Source organism: Globicephala melas, chromosome 17 (assembly GCF_963455315.2).
Source record: "Globicephala melas chromosome 17, mGloMel1.2, whole genome shotgun sequence".
Lineage (NCBI taxonomy): Eukaryota > Metazoa > Chordata > Mammalia > Artiodactyla > Delphinidae > Globicephala > Globicephala melas.
This window is the reverse complement of record NC_083330.1, coordinates 23629044-23646802: the sequence shown is the minus strand read 5'-3', so window position 1 is coordinate 23646802 and position 17759 is coordinate 23629044. Positions and strand designations below refer to the sequence as shown.

Here is a 17759-nt window from a genome sequence, read left to right as displayed (position 1 = left end):
TTTGAAGCCATGAGCACAGATGAAATGACCCTGAGAGGGTTGTAGAGAAGTGGAGGGAGAAGAGAAGGTGGCTAAGAGGGAAGTCGTAAACCTTCTCATCATGGAAGGAAAAGAACCCAGGGAGAGGCGGAGGGAGGGGTAACTGGAGAAGCAGAGATTAGGAGAGTGTGACTTCCTGAAAGTCAAGGGAAAAGCTTGTTTCAGGGAGCAACCTCTGATGCTTCAGAAGGTCAAGCATGAGAAGGACTCAGTTCTGCCTCACAAAGAATTTTGTGGCTTTGGCAAGAGCATTCACAGTGGATGGCCCATGGCAGAAGCCATATTGCACTCCAGTGAATGTAATGTACTGAGACCACCGGATGGAACTTAACTGTCAGGGAAGACCTTCTCTCAAAGACCAGCCTAGTCAATGATGAGCTAGCGCTAGGGTTCACCCGTAATCTGGTTGTAAGCAAGAGGTGTTAAAATAAATTTGTGGAACGTCCACTGAATCCTCACCAAAACTTACTCCAATCCATTTGTAAGTGGGAAGAATGGTCAAGATACTGGGAATTCAGATGAATACCAGAAATCAGGAGGGCCCACCGTCATTATTCACCTCAAGCTGGGGTGATGTCACCTCCTCACACAGAGTAGACACCGTGCTCTTGAGATGAGCAAGATTTCTCCTGATGTCCCTCTCAGCGTGGCAGAGCTGCTAAAGAAAGATGATAGGAAAAGCAAAAGTGAAGTCATCCCCAAAACCTATTCTAGGAAAAAGGAATTACAGAATTTCACGGAATCCTCAGGGGAAAACAGTAATTTTGATGTAATCGTTCTTTTTACCATTGAATATTTTTAATTTGAGAACATTTTTAATATTTCTTTGTATTGAAATGTTAGAATCAAAATAAACCTTTTGCTTCTTCAATACAAACTTTTCTTAGCATAGTTATAAAGAAAGTGTTCATTATGACTTAAAAAATAACTATCCAAATAGTAATCCCAGATTTCTGATATCTCTCATTTATTCTGCAAAGGGGAGGAAATTCTTAAAAAGGGGAAGCAATTTATGATAATGAAGGCTTTTTTTTTTTTAGAAATAAAAATTATCTCCAGAATGATTGTATATCAGTGAATTTTTGGAAACTGTTGTGATCCTTTGCTGTGCTGGAAAAGGATCATTTTGTTAGGATGTGGGTCGGCAAAGAGGGTGAGATTCAGCAAAATGCCTGTCTGCATTTTTAGCAAACACATGTTTAAGATAAGGAGACACTGCTCCCTGAAAAATATTATGAATTGGTTCTGACTTTTTTCTGAAGAATTTTCTGAAAAATATATTTCTAGATTCCATTGTCCTTCTGATTAAATAGTGTTTGTTTTTTAAATATTTATTTGGCTGCATCGGGTCTTAGTTGTGGCACTTGGGATCTTCAGTTCGGCACGCGGGATATTTCGTTGCAGCGCATGGGCGCAGTAGTTTTGGCACGTGGGCTCTCTAGTTGTGGTGCGCGGGCTTCAGAGCGCGTGGGCTCAGTAGTTGCAGCATGCGGGCTAGTTGCCCCATGGCACGTGGGATCTTAGTTCCCCAACCAGGGATTGAATCCGAGTCCCTTGCATTGGAAGGTGGATTCTTAAGCACTGGACCACCAGGGAGGTCCCTAAATAGTGTTTCTAAAGGAAATGTCATTCACGGGTAAACAAACAAATTAACTTTTGGCATTGGCATGAAGCAGTATAACCACACTGTAACAATTGTTGGTTCTCAAAATAATTTCAGTTCCTCATACTTGACATGATTACAGATCTTGCACTATGCACTTGTTTTATTTACAAGTGCATGCTGTGATATATTTGTAAGCCTCCTGGGCCTGCCACGTGAGTTGGTCGCACCAGGTAGTATTACCTAAGGCCTTACACTGGGCTCCTCTTGAATTCATGTTGTATTGAATGGGGCTTTCAGAGGCAACTTGGGTCCAGGGAGTATATCAGTCTCTGTGGAGACTACAGGGACTGAGATGCTGATTTGGTTTCGTTGCTGCTGTCAAGGTGTGAGCCTGCATAAATGACCATGTAATTCTGTTAGAGCCTGGCTTTAAGGAGATGGTCAACTTACTTCTGCTATTCAACTTAAAACTTCATTCATCTAACTGAAATTTTTGCTTGATATAAGTTGTGGAATATTCTGGAAGCCTATAATTAGGTGAAGGTAGTTGAGAAATTTTTCCATGAATGCTAGTCTGCTATTTGTCTTCTCTTCATTACTAATTACACAGATGTTAACAGCATTTTTGTAATGAGTCATTTTGGGATTTTTTTCCTCCTTGGAGTTAAAATATAGTTTAATATATTCAAAATGTGCATTAATATGGAGAAGAAATTATCCAAAAAGAAAGTCAAATTTATACAAATGCTAATTAAGATTGGGCATTTTGAAAAGTAAAGCACATCTTCTGTGATTAAAATAGCCCCCTGAAGACATTAAACTGAGCAAAGATCTCTCTATATTAGCAAGCGTTTCATCATGTTTTCCCCCACAAGTGGAAAGGTAAAATTCAACACCAGTCTTATCAGTAATTATTACCAATAACTTCTTTTACGATATCAGCTTTGCCAGAGAGAAGGGAGGATGCTCACAACACAGGGCCTGCATGCCCTGAAGGAGAAAGAAGGCCAACTGGTATACCAAGGTTTGGGGCCCTGGCCCGTCCAAGTTATATACTAATCATGGTGAAATGGCAAATCACTTAAATTCCTGGTGACTCAGGGTCCTTGTCTGTAAAAGGGGCATGATAATCCTTACCCTGAAAGATATTGTGAGAATGCAGGAGATTGTGTGAATAAGCTTTGTAAGATGTAAAACACACACCAAATGTAAGGCACGATTATTTCTTAGAAAAAGCAGGATGGTAAATGGCTTTAGGTAACTAATCAGAAATTCGTTCTCTTAGGTTCTTAAATCTTAGACTAACTCTTTCTAAAAATGTATTCCAAGAATCACAGTCCTGTAAGAAATTCCTTTTAAAGTGTTAAAATGTGGAGGTGTGGCGTGTGGGGAAATACCGCAAATGACTTCTCCCTTAGGGATACAGTCCATAAACGCCGGTCTTCCCAAACTTACGGAACCAGAACATCTTTTTTTCCCCTCGTTTTTATGTAATCTCCACTCTCATCCGAAAGAACTAGTGTTGCACAAAGCAACACCCATCAGAAAACTCTTAGAGAAACCTGTTATCGTGTGGCTAAAATAAATGTTTATAAATTATAATGGGTTTTTTTTTTTTTGGAAGTATAAATAGAGTAAAACATACATGCACAGCTGTTGCAAATTGCCAAGTGGGCTGCAGGTGCCTTCACCGTCATGGAATCGGGCCCCCGTTTCCCCTCTTACCCATGCCTGGGCTCCCCGGGGTCCGGGACTGGGTACTGACGCTGTGCTTGTGTGAACGGACAGAGGGCCTGAGCGGATCGTGGAAGGAGGGAGGCGGCGTGCCTTCCAGCACGAGCAGCAGCGGCTACTGGAGCTGGAGCGCCCCCAGCGACCAGTCCAACCCGTCCACGCCGTCGCCGCCGCTGTCCGCCGACAGCTTCAAGCCCTTCCGCAGCCCCGCGCCCCCGGACGATGGCATCGACGAGGCGGAGGCCAGCAACCTTCTCTTTGACGAGCCCATTCCCAGGAAACGAAAGGTTGGTTTCGGGTTTCAGTTGCGGGACGGTGCTTTCCCTCCGCCCGCTAAGGGCGGGTTTGATCCTGGGGTGGCGATTTTGGTACTTCTCCAACCCACGCCCCTTCCTCTCTTCCCCTCTAATGTTCTTGAAGTTTCAAAATAAATTAAGGGTCGTGGCTAAAGACAGATAGAAACGACTAAAATATTAATATGTTTCTTCCAAGGACGCATTCCCCCCATCCCATCCCCATGCTCTCCCCTGGTTGTAAGTTGCTGCACTGGTTAAGAGTTAACATCAGATTACCTGGGACTTACCAGTATTTGGAAGTCAGAAAATTGGACTTCAGGCTTGGTTTGGTAATTAACTCACTCTCTTCCTGGCACTTAACTTCTTCATCTGTAAAATAAAATTAATATGTTTTTCTCTTTTCCGCTTCACTGAGCCCTGAAGCGTTGTTGGAAAGAATATTTTGCATCTTATTTTTATAAAACCAGGTGTGAAATATACATGAAAGCTAACATATAAACGTAGGTAGTATATAAGTAATATACCCCAAATTATACATTTATTAAATTAGAAGTGAAAAAGGAGGTCTAATTAATTGATTTAATAAATTAACTGATTACACTTTTATTTAATCCTCACAGCAGTCCTGTACGGTAAGTATTATTTTCCTGTCTTGAGAGGAGGAGATTGAGGACCAGGGAGATTATACGTTTAAGTCTCTCTTGTCCTGCAGGTTAGGAAGGGCCAGAGCCGCCATTCAAACCAGGTCTGCCTTAAGCGAAAACTCATATTCTTTTCATTCTCTTCACATACATTTAAATCATTATGTTCACTCACAATTTTAAAAAGCATTTCTGTTTCATTGAATAAAGAAGTTCTACTGCTCTATCTAGAAAACATTTTAACAATATTTTTTAAATCTCCGTGTAAATATGAAACTGTTATTATCTATTACTCTTTTAATTTGCAATTGGCAGCTTCATTATTAATGACTATTCACAAACAAAAATCCAAAGAAAACCCCGAGGACTGCAGTGCAACCTTTTTTTCCCCCAGTTCATTTCAAAGAGAAAAACAAAGAGATGGCACTGATCCAACACCGTCCCTCCCTGCGTCTCTCTTAGCATCACGCAGCATGTGTAGCAGGGGAGGTGGTGTACGCACTCTCTCTGCCCAGAGAACAGGGCATTAATGTAGTCTGCTATCCTTCCCGGAGGCAGTGGCATGAAGAGTTGCTGTTTTACACTCCAGTCCATTGGGCAGGGGGCCTGGAGTTGTTCCGGCATCCCGTGGGTCCCCACAGACACTGCGTCTTCGCTTGACTAGACGGGGAGAGAGGCTAGCACTTTTATCAGTGGGAACCCATAGGCGAGACGGCTGCGTGGACCTGGAGTCTTGTTGTGTTGCTTCAGGCTGCACAGACTTTCTCTCTGGGGCCTTCAGAGTGTGTGGCCTTGGCTCTCAGCAAGCGTGGCCCAGCCTTGTGGCAAGGACTCACAGCACAGGGAACCCCCAATGCTTGGAAGATGCGCTGCTGAAGGCCCATCACAGCCTTTCCTTTCTACTCTAGCCACGAGCCAACATTCATACTCTTGCACCGCAATTAGGTTGCATTAGTCAGACTCGTATTTAAGGTCTGTAGGCTTCAACTCAATTAGGGGATAGTCAAGTCACCAAGGGAAAAGACAAAAAAAAAAAATCATTACCTAGTGGCATTTATTTGAAGGGCACAGACCCACTCTGCAGGAGTCGGGATAGCAGGGATACATGAATGAGTGAAAACCAAGTTCCTCCTTTCTTTACGACTTCTCCCTCTGGATTTCCGCCCCCCACCCCCACCCCGTAATACCAACAGGATGAAGCTAATAGACTCTAATTTTTAACGAGAGGATTTTACATAGACCAAGCCGTTTCCTTTTTTATATATATATATATATATACAGCAGGTTCTTATTAGTCATCAGTTTTATACACAGCAGTGTATACATGTCAATCCCAATCGCCCAATTCATCACACCCGCCCCCCTGCCGCTTTAGTCGTTGCCTTTTGAACTTAATGGTACTTTGAATAGTGAGCGTAACAGGAAAGTAGGATGGTTGCAATTCATTTTTTTAATGTGTTAAGTGAACCAATATTTGTTGAGCACCCAGCAAGCACAGTGCTCAATGCCCTGAGATTAAGGCATAGCCCCTTCCTTCAAGGTTGAAAGTTGGGTGGGTGGACACTAATGTGTAAAGAGGCAATAATAATTATGAGTGATAAATGCTGTGCTCACGATGTGGTAGAAACACAGTAACTGTAATGCAGCTATTTTAGAGTTTTAAAAATTATATTTCACAAGATTTCTGAGAGTTAATTGTGTAATCCATTAGGCAATATGTTCTAGTTGGTGAAACTTTCTGAATTCATTTTATTTTCCTCTTCATTCCCTCAGATTCATAATATCCATTTGAGACCATGGGCAGTTGTGATGGTCACGTATCCTGTGGGGATTGTTTGAGAACCTTCTAGATCAGTATTTTCCAAACTGCAGGTCTCAATCCACTAGTGGGTTGTGAATCGGTTTAATGAGCCGTGAACAGCACATCTTTAATGAATAGGACAGAATAGGGTGCAACGTACATAATCAGGATAAGTACTGTTTCTTGACGCTTTGGTTCAGTTGTACACTTACATGTCTACTGTACAAAATGTATCTCTTACTGTGGCTCCTGGTCAAAAAAGTTTGGAAGCCCCTGTTCCTTATTATAAAGAGGGAACCTAGGGCTTCCCTGGTGGCGCAGTGGTTGAGAGTCCGCCTGCCGGTGCAGGGGACGCGCGTTCGTGCCCCGATCCGGGAAGATCCCACATGCCGCGGAGCGGCTGGGCCCGTGAGCCATGGCCGCTGAGCCTGCGCGTCCGGAGCCTGTGCTCCGCAACGGGAGAGGCCACAACAGGGAGAGGCCCGCGTACCGCAAAAAAAAAAAAAAAAGAGGGAACATATAAGTGGTAAATGAAGGAGCCCTGATCGGAAATCCAAAGATCCACATTCTCAACTCAACTTTGCTACCCTGAGAACTTAAGGAAAACACTTCGTCCCTCTCATCATCAGCTTCTTAATCTGTCAAACAGGCAAACAGGCATTATCAAACCTCTCTCAAGACAATCACGAAGATTAAGTGTGACCAACCATAAGTAGAAAGGGCTTACAAGCCCTAAAACCCCATGTACTGGAAGGAATGTAGCAACTTTGTAATGGACATTTTAGGACCCCAGAACAAAGGGGGAGGAGGCATACCCTATACTGATTATGAAGCAATGACCCTCATCTTCCTCCACATTATAGAAACTCCTTATCGCTTTTCCTCACTGTCACCTCTTACGTGATCCGTGTTCCACTTGTGTAAAGAGGAAGAGAGACCCGTTGCCTAGACAAGGCGTTATCTCCTACTCTCAGTAGTAAGCAAGCAACAATTGCTGACAATAACTACATTTGCATATTTTGTTACAGTTTACAAAATGCTTTTAAGCGCAGCGTGTCATTTAATCATCACAAAAATCCTTGGCCTAGTCATATCCCTATTGTGCAGAAGAGTCTCGCTGAGGTTATGTGATTTGCCCCAAATCCTGTATCTTAAATGTGTTAGAAATAAGATCAGTTTCGCTGAAAGAGCAAAGATGACTCTGGAGGCAAATTAATTGAAGGAATCCACATTTCCCTCTGCCGCCCAGAAGAAAACAACATGGAAAGAAAACAGACCCAGCTACAGCCAACATTACATGGCAGGGCGGGAGCGGGGTGCAAAGGGTTCGCAAAGAAATTGAAGACAGAGAGAGGCACTCCAGGCTGTCTGGTGGGGGCGCGACTTCCCGCAGGAAGCGCCCATCGCTCTTAACAGGCCCTTCAGCCAAGGTGCGTGGGGTGCGAGGAGGGGAAATGAAAGGCTTCTTTCTCCCGGCTCTGGAGATCAGCCAGTCAACTGCGTCAAGCCCCGTTCTAGAAGAATTTTTCCTCTGGAATTTCAGACTGACAGTACTTCGAGGCTGCTCGGAGAAAAGCCTGGTAGTATGAGCCAGGATTCTGGGACTACGGGGAAGGTGCAGTTCCCATCATGACCACAAGGTGGTGCAATGGCCCTAAATAACAGCCGCTCCAGGCGTCTGGGAGGAAACAATTCTCTGGAAGGCCAAGAGTTAACCATCAATTCCTGACGACCTCTGGAAAAATCAAGAGGGGCTGATAGCTAATTACTAACGTGCTTCTTTCCATGTCAGATTCCTAATTCAGTCAGATTTTGGATTTGTCCATTGCTAAACAGGATAAAACAGTTCGGGCTCTGGAATTAGCACCCCAGCTGCCGTACTCGTGTGACCTTAGCAAATCCCTTGACCTCTCTAAGCCTCAGTTTCCTCATCTGTACAATATGGAGAATGATAGCACCATATTGATCATGTTGTTGTGAGGACTGTGTGAGCAGTAAATGCCGGCTGCTAATATTTTGCTTTCCTTTTTACCCGTTTGACAACAGACCGAATGGAATTTGAGAACTGTGGGTGTGGAGAGAGAAGGCTGCCTGCCTCCGTCCTCCATCCTGACCCATCCTGACCAGGTCAGGGCCGCTGCAGCCCTTCGGCCATCTCAGCCACCTTGGGCTTATTTAGGGTTAATGGAAGGGGCCAGACTACGTCAGGTGAGGGGTGAAGGAAGCAATGACAGTGGCAGAAATCAGGGCCCTGTGAGGAAATATGACTCAGGACCCTGCATTTCAGAACATCAGCACAAATCAAAAGCAATCACAAAATTCCAGCCTTTGTCATTTTCATTTATTTCACTGGTGTCTTGACCATGAACCACTTTACCTGTGGACTGGAGAGAATCTCGAGTCAGAGAAAAAACAGCTCAGTTCACATAAGCTGCTTCGGTCATAGTTGTACAGTAGTAAACAGTAAACAGTAGAATTAATCATTTGCTCCATCTACGTGTTCCGTCTTTCAGAATCAGAGAGCAGCGAATCACTTTAAATTGTGAATGACTGCTCCGGAAAGAAAACAGACCCTCAAGGCCCTCACGAATACACCTGTTGCCAGTCTGCATGGACTTAATTCCTAACCCACTAATTTTGAGCAGAGAGGTGCCTTCTGTGAGAAGAACTGCTGCTCCAGAAATAGACCCGTCTGTTAGAACTGCTGGGGAGGGTGGTGCTAAGAAAAGCAGCTCAGGGTCCCACTGTACGGGGTTTCACGGTGATGACACAGCATTGCCAGCCAGAGCCCGGGAGCTGATTAACCTCAGGGAGGATCAGGGTAAAGAAGAGAGATCTAGGCAATTTAATGACAGCATCTTAGAATAGTCTGCCGGGCAGTGTGTGGTCCAGGAGCTTGAAGGACTTCAGAAATCATCGAGCCCAGGCTCAACCTTTCCAAGTTACAGGACCGCTTGATCATGTCTGGAAATGTACAGATGTCCCCAAAGGCGAGATGCACTTTTAGAAATCACTGATCGAGAAAATATATAATGACTAGGGATTTCTATTAATTCAGGAATACTTTTGATGTGGTTTTAGAAATCGTTTTAAATCTACTCTATATTTAGGTATCATTTCCACGTGATAAAATGAACTCGCTTTAAATGTATATAGTTCAGTGAGTTTTGACTAATGTCTCCACCTGAGTAACCACCACTGTGATCCAGGCCAGCAATCCTTGTGTTGTCCTCTGCAGTCAGATGCCACCCCCCACCCCAGACAGGCAGCCACTGCCCTGACTTCTGTCACTAGAGATTAATTTTGCCTGTTGAAAATGGAATCATACGGTGTGCACTTTTTGGTGTACAGAATACCAGATGTTGGCAACAGGAACCCTCATTCATCGCTCTTGAGAATGTAAAATGGTACAACCACTTTGTAAAGCAGTCTGGCATTTTCTTATAAAGATAAATATAAAAATAAATACATAAATAAATAAATTTTTAAAAAGGTAAATATATATTCACCATATGACCCAGTAATTCCACTCTTAGATATTTACCTAAGAGATAAGAAAGGATGTCCACAAAAACACTTGTAGACAAATTTCATAGCAGTTTTATTCATTGCCACCCCAAACTGGAAACCTGTGGTATGTTATAAAATGGAATACTACACCACGATAAAAGGCAACTAATGACTGACATAAGGAGCAGTGGGTGAATCTCAAAAAAAATTAAGCTAAGGTATAGAAGCCAGATACAAGGGGATACATTCTGTTATTATTCCATTTACAAAACTCTTTTTGTTATTTTTAAATTTTATTACCACAGAATCTATAAATGGCACATACAGGTGAGAGATGTTTGATCCCTGCTTGGTATACATTGGAATTTACCCACACACCTCACAGATCCAAAATCACTAATCTTGTTCAGTCCTCTTGTTTTACGAATAAAGAAAGTCCCAAGGTGGTGAGGTGACATGTATAAGGCTGCTCTCCCAGTAAAGAAAAGAATTGGAATTCCTACAACTTCTAACAGTTACTGGTTTTTTTTAGGACAGCATTTATCAGCCTTTGGAACCTGCTGAAGGTCTGAGTAGACGTGTTGGTTCTGAAAGAGCCGTTGCAGCCTCTGCCAGGGGCGTGGCTTCCCATAAGTCAGGCTGAGGAAGCATGTGTGAGGCAGCACACTCACCTGTGCAGAATAATTGGACCCTCTTCTCTCTGGGAAGCCTGGATGCATGAGTGTCCACCCCTCGCCCATCCCAACACACACACACACACACACACACACACACACACACACACACACACACCAATTGCCAAATAAAACATACATCAGGGGCTTCCTTGGTGGCGCAGTGGTTGAGAGTCCGCCTGCCGATGCAGGGGACACGGGTTCGTGCCCCGGTCCGGGAAGATTCCACATGCCGCGGAGCGGCTGGGCCCGTGAGCCATGGCCGCTGAGCCTGTGCGTCCGGAGCCTGTGCTCCACAGCGGGAGAGGCCACAACAGTGAGAGGCCCGCGTACAGGAAACAAAAAAAAAAAACACATCAGGATCTTCTCAGTTGCCTTAGAAAAGGCAACTTGACGTTAACTCCAGGCAGCTGTCTGGTAAACTGGTCATGTGATGCTCAAAGCCATGCTTATGTACCTCCTGGAATATAGCTATAATTGAACTTATCCCTGGACTTGTCATATAATACTCCAAAATCCAGCTGTGTTTGCACTCTTGGAACTGAAGGTGACCTTCAGCAGTCATCTTGTCAGTCCTGTGTACCAGTCTGGGTTCTATCAGGAAAATAGAAACTACTCCACGTACCCTGAGTACGAAATAATTCAAAACCAGCATGGATGTTTGCCATGGAAAGGGAAGCAGAGAGAAGATGAAGAAGGAAGCCTTGGTCAAAGATCTTTCTTGGCCAAAGAAGGAAACCTAGAGCCCCAAAGCAGTCGGTATGAGAGACATTCTGGAAGCTGCTTTCCCAACCGTCCCCAGGAAGTTCTTTCCAACCGTCGTAGCCCACGAGGCCAAAGTTGGGTGGTTCTAAAGAGCTTTCCTGGGTGATGCTGTGAATATCACATTGGGCATGTGTGAGATTCCGTGAGTCTGCTTGTCAACTGCCAGGAACTTCAGCTTAATCAGGCAGATGTGTGGAGGACCCTAGCACGCTGTGCTTCCCAACCGACAGTGACCCCTCTCTCCCTCGGACATCCCAGCTTTGTGAACGTCTGTTCGAGCTGAGAGGAGAAGCCAGGACTGAAGCACAGAGGGGCACGTTCAGACTTGGAGGCTGCAGCTCCCCCGGCAGCTTTGCTTGTTTTGGCTCTTTGGGCAAGCTTGGATCCATGTGGCACTCTGGGTGTTTATTTAGCTGTTTTCTCCCTGTTCTCCTCCTCCCGTGGCTGGCTTTCCTTTAGCATAACAGTGAGTAGTCTGTAGACAAAGGCTTTGTCTCCATTGGATGTAGTCAGGGGACTTTGAAAAGTACTTAAGCACCGTTTAAGGGGCCTCTGGTTCCACCCAGAACATTCTTCACCTAGGTAGAGAGAAGTCGCTTGATTTCATTAAAGTCAAGGTGCTCATGCTAGTATACTTTCATTCTCCAAAAATGAATCAAGCAAGTGTTACAGGGTGACTTTCATTTTAAATTTAAAATAGGGTCATTTTTATGTTCGCAAATTAATGTCAAAATAAGATACCCTTCCCCAATATTTCTACCGTGCAATTTCTACCACGTAATTATTTGTATTACATACCCTCCCAAATATATAATGTTGTTTATATTCTTTTATAACCTACTTTTTGCCCGTTTCAATCAAGGTCCTGGGGGAAGCTGGTGGTGTTCTCAAGTGGGGTGATTGAGAAGAGTTCAATGAAGAGGCTCTTTGTAAAAGTGTCGAGAGGGCTAGAAGGAATCAGAAGGGACGGCGTGGTGCCCCACGGGCAAAGGAGAAAAGCAGGGAGGAAGCAAAGTTGATCATTTTTCTTCATTTCCATTACCTACTTTTCTTTGGGCAACAGATTTCTTTGGAGCCCTTAGCAGGGGCCCAAAAAAGTATGGGCGTAATTGAGGAGATGACACACAAACACTTGCAATTGGTAGGTCTCCAAATTCCAAGGGATTTAGAGAGGATGTTGGCCCAGCTTCATCGTATTTTGGGAATTCAATACCTCTATGCCAGCTGTTCCCTCCTAACTAAGGAAAGGAGTTATACCAATGACATTTATTTTTCTATAATCAGTACCAAGCTTTAGTAATCAATTCAAGAAGCAAATGCTTGACGTATTATTGCAAAGACTAGGAACAGAATGTTACACATAATGCTTGTTATGGCACAGAAATACCACTGTGATTGTCAGTTCCTAAAACGATCAGCAGTGTGACCCTTTACAAAATTCCGAAGATGTAGAATGAATTTGGTTCTATATGTTGTGTAATACTATTATATTCATTTCCAAAGACTTTATCTAACTGACTAATTGGTAGGAATCATCAGGTGATACTGGATAAGTCACATATCCCTTCTTACACCACTTTCTTCTGTTTGTGCTGGTAATACCACACTGTCTGGATTACTACCACTTTCCCCACCCTCTCTCTCTCTGGCTGCCCTTTCCTCTCCTACATGAAATATTGGATCCTGGGCCTTCTCGTCATCTCTAGCTGCATTTTTTTCCCTAGAGGATCTCATCCAGGTCTGTTTTAAGAAATCCTTCAGCTCCTGACTCCAAATGTACATCTCTCGCCCTGACTGCCCCTCAGTTCCAGGCTCATAGATCCACGGTCCTACTTGCCAGCTCCTCTTGATCAATAACAGGTATCTCAAAATGAGCATATCCCAAACAGAACCACGACTCACAAAGCTGTAGAAGTCATCCTTAACACCACCCCTTTTAACATTCCTCACGCTCAGCCCAACAGCAAGTATTGTGTCATCTGCCTCAAAAATTGATCTTTTTTTTTTTATTGGAGGAGAGCTGATTTACGATGTTGTGTTAGTTTCAGGTGTACAGCAAGGTGGATCAGTTATACATATGCATATATCCACTCTTTTTTAGATTCTTTTCCCGCATAGGCCATTACAGAGCAGCAGAATGGATCTTGACTGTGTCTACTTTTCTCCATTCTCACTGCCTAAACCTCCTTCCAGCCGCCCTCTTCTCTGACCTGTGGGAGCATCACACTGGTGACCTTATTGTTCTCTCCCCAGAAGAGAGTGATGTTTTCTTAAAGCCTAAATCATATAATGTTGTTCCCCTCCTTAAACCCCTTCAGTAGCTTCTTTATTTTAGAATAAAATCCAAATTCCTTACCTTCTCCTACAAGACCCTGCATGATCTGGCCCTCCTTGCCTCTCCACATTATTTCAAACAGATCACAGCCTCTCTCCTTTCCCTCTAAATTCACTGTCCTTTCTTGCCCTACAATATGTCAAGCTCTGCCCCATCTTCACACCTTTGCATTAACTCTTCCCTCTGCCTGGAAAACTCTAGCTCATAGCATGACTTGCTTCTTCTCCAACCTTCAGGTCCCAGCTCAGAAGTCACTTTCTAGAGGCTTTGTCTGACCTGCAGCCCACCCCCATTTCCAGTGACCTTACCATACCTGAAACCATCGTCATTTATTATCATTTCTCTGTCTCTCCCACTAGGATCTAAGTTCCTGGAGCACAGCTTCTTAGATTTCTTTCTGTCACCAGCCACTGGACTATTCCTTGCTAAATAGCTACCTGGTTTAATGAATAAAGGACTACCATCAGCAAAAAGGCTTGGAATGAATCAGAAAGTGTTTTCATCTATCATGACTTCACTTCCAGAAGGATATTTGGACTCTCAGATACCTGTAATTTTGGTTCGAGTCATTAATTCCCTTAAGTGGAGGATAATTTTTAATAGTATAGCTTCATTGTTTGAAAAACGGGCAGAAAGCATTCCTAGGGTGAGGATTTGTTCATTCATACTGTTAAGTTGTCATATGCTTTGAATAAAAAACACCAAGCAGAATTCTTTTTTGTGAACCTTGGGGTTGGGGTGGGGGGCAGGGCAAGATTTAAACTCTCCCCCTTTGGTTTATCTTACATCTCAGGCATTTGGATCAGTGGCTCAAGGAGATCAGGGAGCCTGAAATCTGTGAACTGTCTCCTTAGAATAAACACCGATGCATCAGGATCGTGTACTTTAAAGTCTCCTAATTCTGTCTCTGCTTCTCAGCTCCCCTCACATCCCTCTCTCACCTTCTGCTCCCTCTCTTCGCTGCTGCAGCTCCTAGGGCTCAGTACTGCCCATCGCAGCGGGGAGCACAGGCAGGCTATCTGAGATGCCCGGGAGCTACAGTGGGAATGGCTAGGTTGCTGTGTCAGGAACGCCGGCCACCTGGCCAGAGCCCCTGGGACCCCTAGGCCACTGGGCTCATGAAGCCCACAGGAGGCGTGGGCTCCTTCTGCTGTCACTAATCTTTCCCAGCAGACTGTGGCCATGTGCCACCACGCTCTGTCCTCCACTTGCCACGCTGTAAGTGACCATTCCCAACACACAGGGTATCCTCACTCCGCGAAGTTGCCAGGTACCTTGTTTCAACTGAGAAACCTAGAGAAAGACTTGGGTGCGGGTGGGTGGCTGGCTGGATCAGGATATTAATCCCATCATAATAGCTGATGAATCATCCTCTAAATGTGTAAATGATTGCTTTCTAGAACAGGGCTTGAGGGCAGAAATCCTCCTAGACTTGTAAACAAAGCTACATCAGTTCTGTCGTCAGTTCAAGGAAGGTGTCATGAGTACTATGTTGACTGGTCAGGGTAGGCTTACGGTTGAAATAACCCATTCCCAAACGTCAGTGGCTTAACCCCGTAAAGGACTTCTCGTGTCACAATCCAGTCAGGTCAGCGGGGGTGGTGAAGGGGTGTCTCTGCCCCACGCAATCCTCCAGGGACCCAGGCTCCTTCCTCCTGGTACAGAGGTTCTTAACCTGGAGTCCACAGGTCCCGGAAAGGGGGTGGACAGAATTCAGGGAGTCTGTGAACTTGGATGGGAGAAGAAGTATATCTTTATTGTCATGAATCTTTTAACTATAATATAGCATTTCCTGCAATTATGATCGAAGACATCAAACCACAATAAAGTTAATGCCACATGTGACTTTAGTATCAATAGAAATCATGGATATTTTCATATCACCTTTCAATTTTAGCAGATATCATGAAATATCATTTATGCTTAACACTACTTTGAAATTATGGTAGTTACTAGACTCACTTAAAGATCTTGTTATTTAATGGGTTAAAGAGTACATATATTACCATTTCACAAAATTTTAAAATATTTTGATAGCTGTTTCAGTACTCTTGCAGTTTTTCGTAATCCTATGTATTTTATTTTAAACATTAAAAAACATTATTCAAGAAGGGGGCCATGGAATTTAACAGACTGCCAGAAGGGTTCATGGCAAACAAAAGATTAAAAATCCCTGATCTAAACAACAAGGTCTGACTATATAGCACAGGGAACTATATTCAATATCCTATGATAAACCATAATGGAAAAGAATATTTAGAAAAAGAATGTGTGTGTGTGTGTGTGTGTGTGTGTGTGTGTGTATAAAACTGAATCACTTTGTTATACAGCAGAAATAAACACGACATTGTAAATCAACTATACTTCAATTTTAAAAATATTGAAAATTTAAAAATCTCTGATCTAGTGGTTCTACTGTCCCCTAAGTCCTTGGGTATCCCCTACCTCTAGTCAGCAGAGGGGGCTTGAGTGACATTGAGAAGTAGTTTAGGGACAAGGCTTAGAAGGAATGTGTGTCACTTCTGCCCATGTTCCCCTGGCCCTGACCCCACCTAACTGCAAGGGAGGCTGGGAAGTGAAGTCTAGTCTGTTCCCAGGCGAAAACGGGATGGGGCTTGGTGAGTACATGGAAGTGATTGTCACCGTGCCCATGGAAACAATTAGCAAAGAGACAGCAGTCCAACGACAAGCACCCTCCCTGGAGAAAACTCACTCCCTGTCAAATTCACTCCGGGAAGTATAATCATAATAAGACCATAATAGCTGCCATTGGTTGAATAATTACTCCCGTCAGTATTGCGCTAAATGATTCACTTTCATGACCTCATTCAATCCTCATAATAACCTTATGAGACAGGTACTATTGTTCCTACTTGATAAATAAGGAAACCAGGACCTGAGAAAGGCAGTCCAGAATCGGTGCTCTCAATTCCTGTGCTGGACTGTTTTGGAAAACTTCTGAGATCCTTGTAAGAGAAGATGGAACCGTATCCTGGTGGAGAGAGTGGTTCCTGGAACCAGACTCCCAAACTTCATATCCCAGCTTTGCTGGAAGCTGGCTCGTAGCCAGGGCAAGTTTTCCTGAAAGCTTTCCATGAATCTGTAAAATGGTGATAATAATAGCTTCCATCTTTTAGGATTAAGTGAGATAAATTCTTAGACTAGCACCTGGCATGTGGTAAGTGCCCAGTGAATGTTAGACACTGTCATTAATGCCTAAATGACACTGTGACCACCTCAATGAAAGTGAACTAAATGTTCCAGCAGGGCTCAGTATTCATGAAGGATGCAAGAAAATCTCTGAGGTCACCAAGATCCTCCCCAGCCAGGGGGTTTCCTAGAATGGTGTGCTGAGTTATAGTCAAGAGAATGGGACGCTGCTTCTTTTCTAATGAAGGAAAAAATTAAAATTGTTGGGTTAGTTTTCATTTTAATGTAACTTTCTCTCCCATGTATAGAACTCCATGAAGGTGATGTTCAAATGCCTCTGGAAAAACTGTGGGAAGGTTCTGAGCACTGCAGTGGGTATGCAGAAGCACATCCGGACCATTCATCTTGGGTAAGGCAGCCCTCCCTTCAGAGCTTGGCGTGTCTGCATCAGTTCGATCCAGGTCACTTGCACTCAGAATTACACACCACACTGTGCCTTAAAAATTCTGAACACAGGACTAGGGACTCAGCCAGCTGGATCTTCCTGATCACCATGGAGATGCCCACGGCAGATAACATAGGCCAGTATGGCAAGTGGAAAGAAGGTGACTCACATTTGTAAAGCCTCCCTAATATACTCACTAAGTCAGGGGTCCCCAATCCCAGGACCGAGGATCGGCACCCGTCCGTGGCCTGTTAGGAACCGGGCTGCACAGCAGGAGGTGAGCGGCGGGCAAGTGAGCGAAGCTTCACCTGCATTTACAGCCGCTCCCCATCGCTCGCGTTACCGCCTGAACCATCCTCCTCCACCACCCGCCCTGTGGAAAAATTGTCTTCCAGAAACTTTGGTCCCTGGTGCCAAAAATGTTGGGGACCGCTGCACTAAGTGACATTAAACACGTCGCTGCTTGGAGCCTTAGGTCCTTCTGAAAATGAGGCTAATTATATCAGCCCTGCAGCGGCATGTGTGAGGGTCAAAACTAAAATGTATGCTAGAATAATTTGTAAAAGATGGGCCACTAGGGTAGGGTAGGGTAGGGTAGGGTAAGGGGTCCTTGAACCCCCTGAAATTGTCTGTAAAGTTAGATGTGCACTTTTTTCCCAGTGGAGTGTATTCGTGACTTTGAGCCTCAAAGGCAGATATAACCTGAAAAGGGTTTAAGAACCACAGTGACAATCAGTGCTGCTGTTGCTATTCTTATGATGCC

At 44.1% G+C, this 17759-nt stretch overlaps 1 protein-coding gene across 1 annotated transcript in view; it reads left to right on the top strand.

Moving 5' to 3' along the window:
• Nucleotides 1-17759, top strand: part of ZNF704 (zinc finger protein 704) — a 206162-nt gene that overhangs the window by 169543 nt on the left and 18860 nt on the right. The window contains exons 4-5 of the mRNA XM_030839175.2: nucleotides 3434-3666; nucleotides 16860-16960. Coding sequence (XP_030695035.1) covers nucleotides 3434-3666; nucleotides 16860-16960 — 334 coding nt within the window. The remainder of the gene's footprint in view (nucleotides 1-3433; nucleotides 3667-16859; nucleotides 16961-17759) is intronic.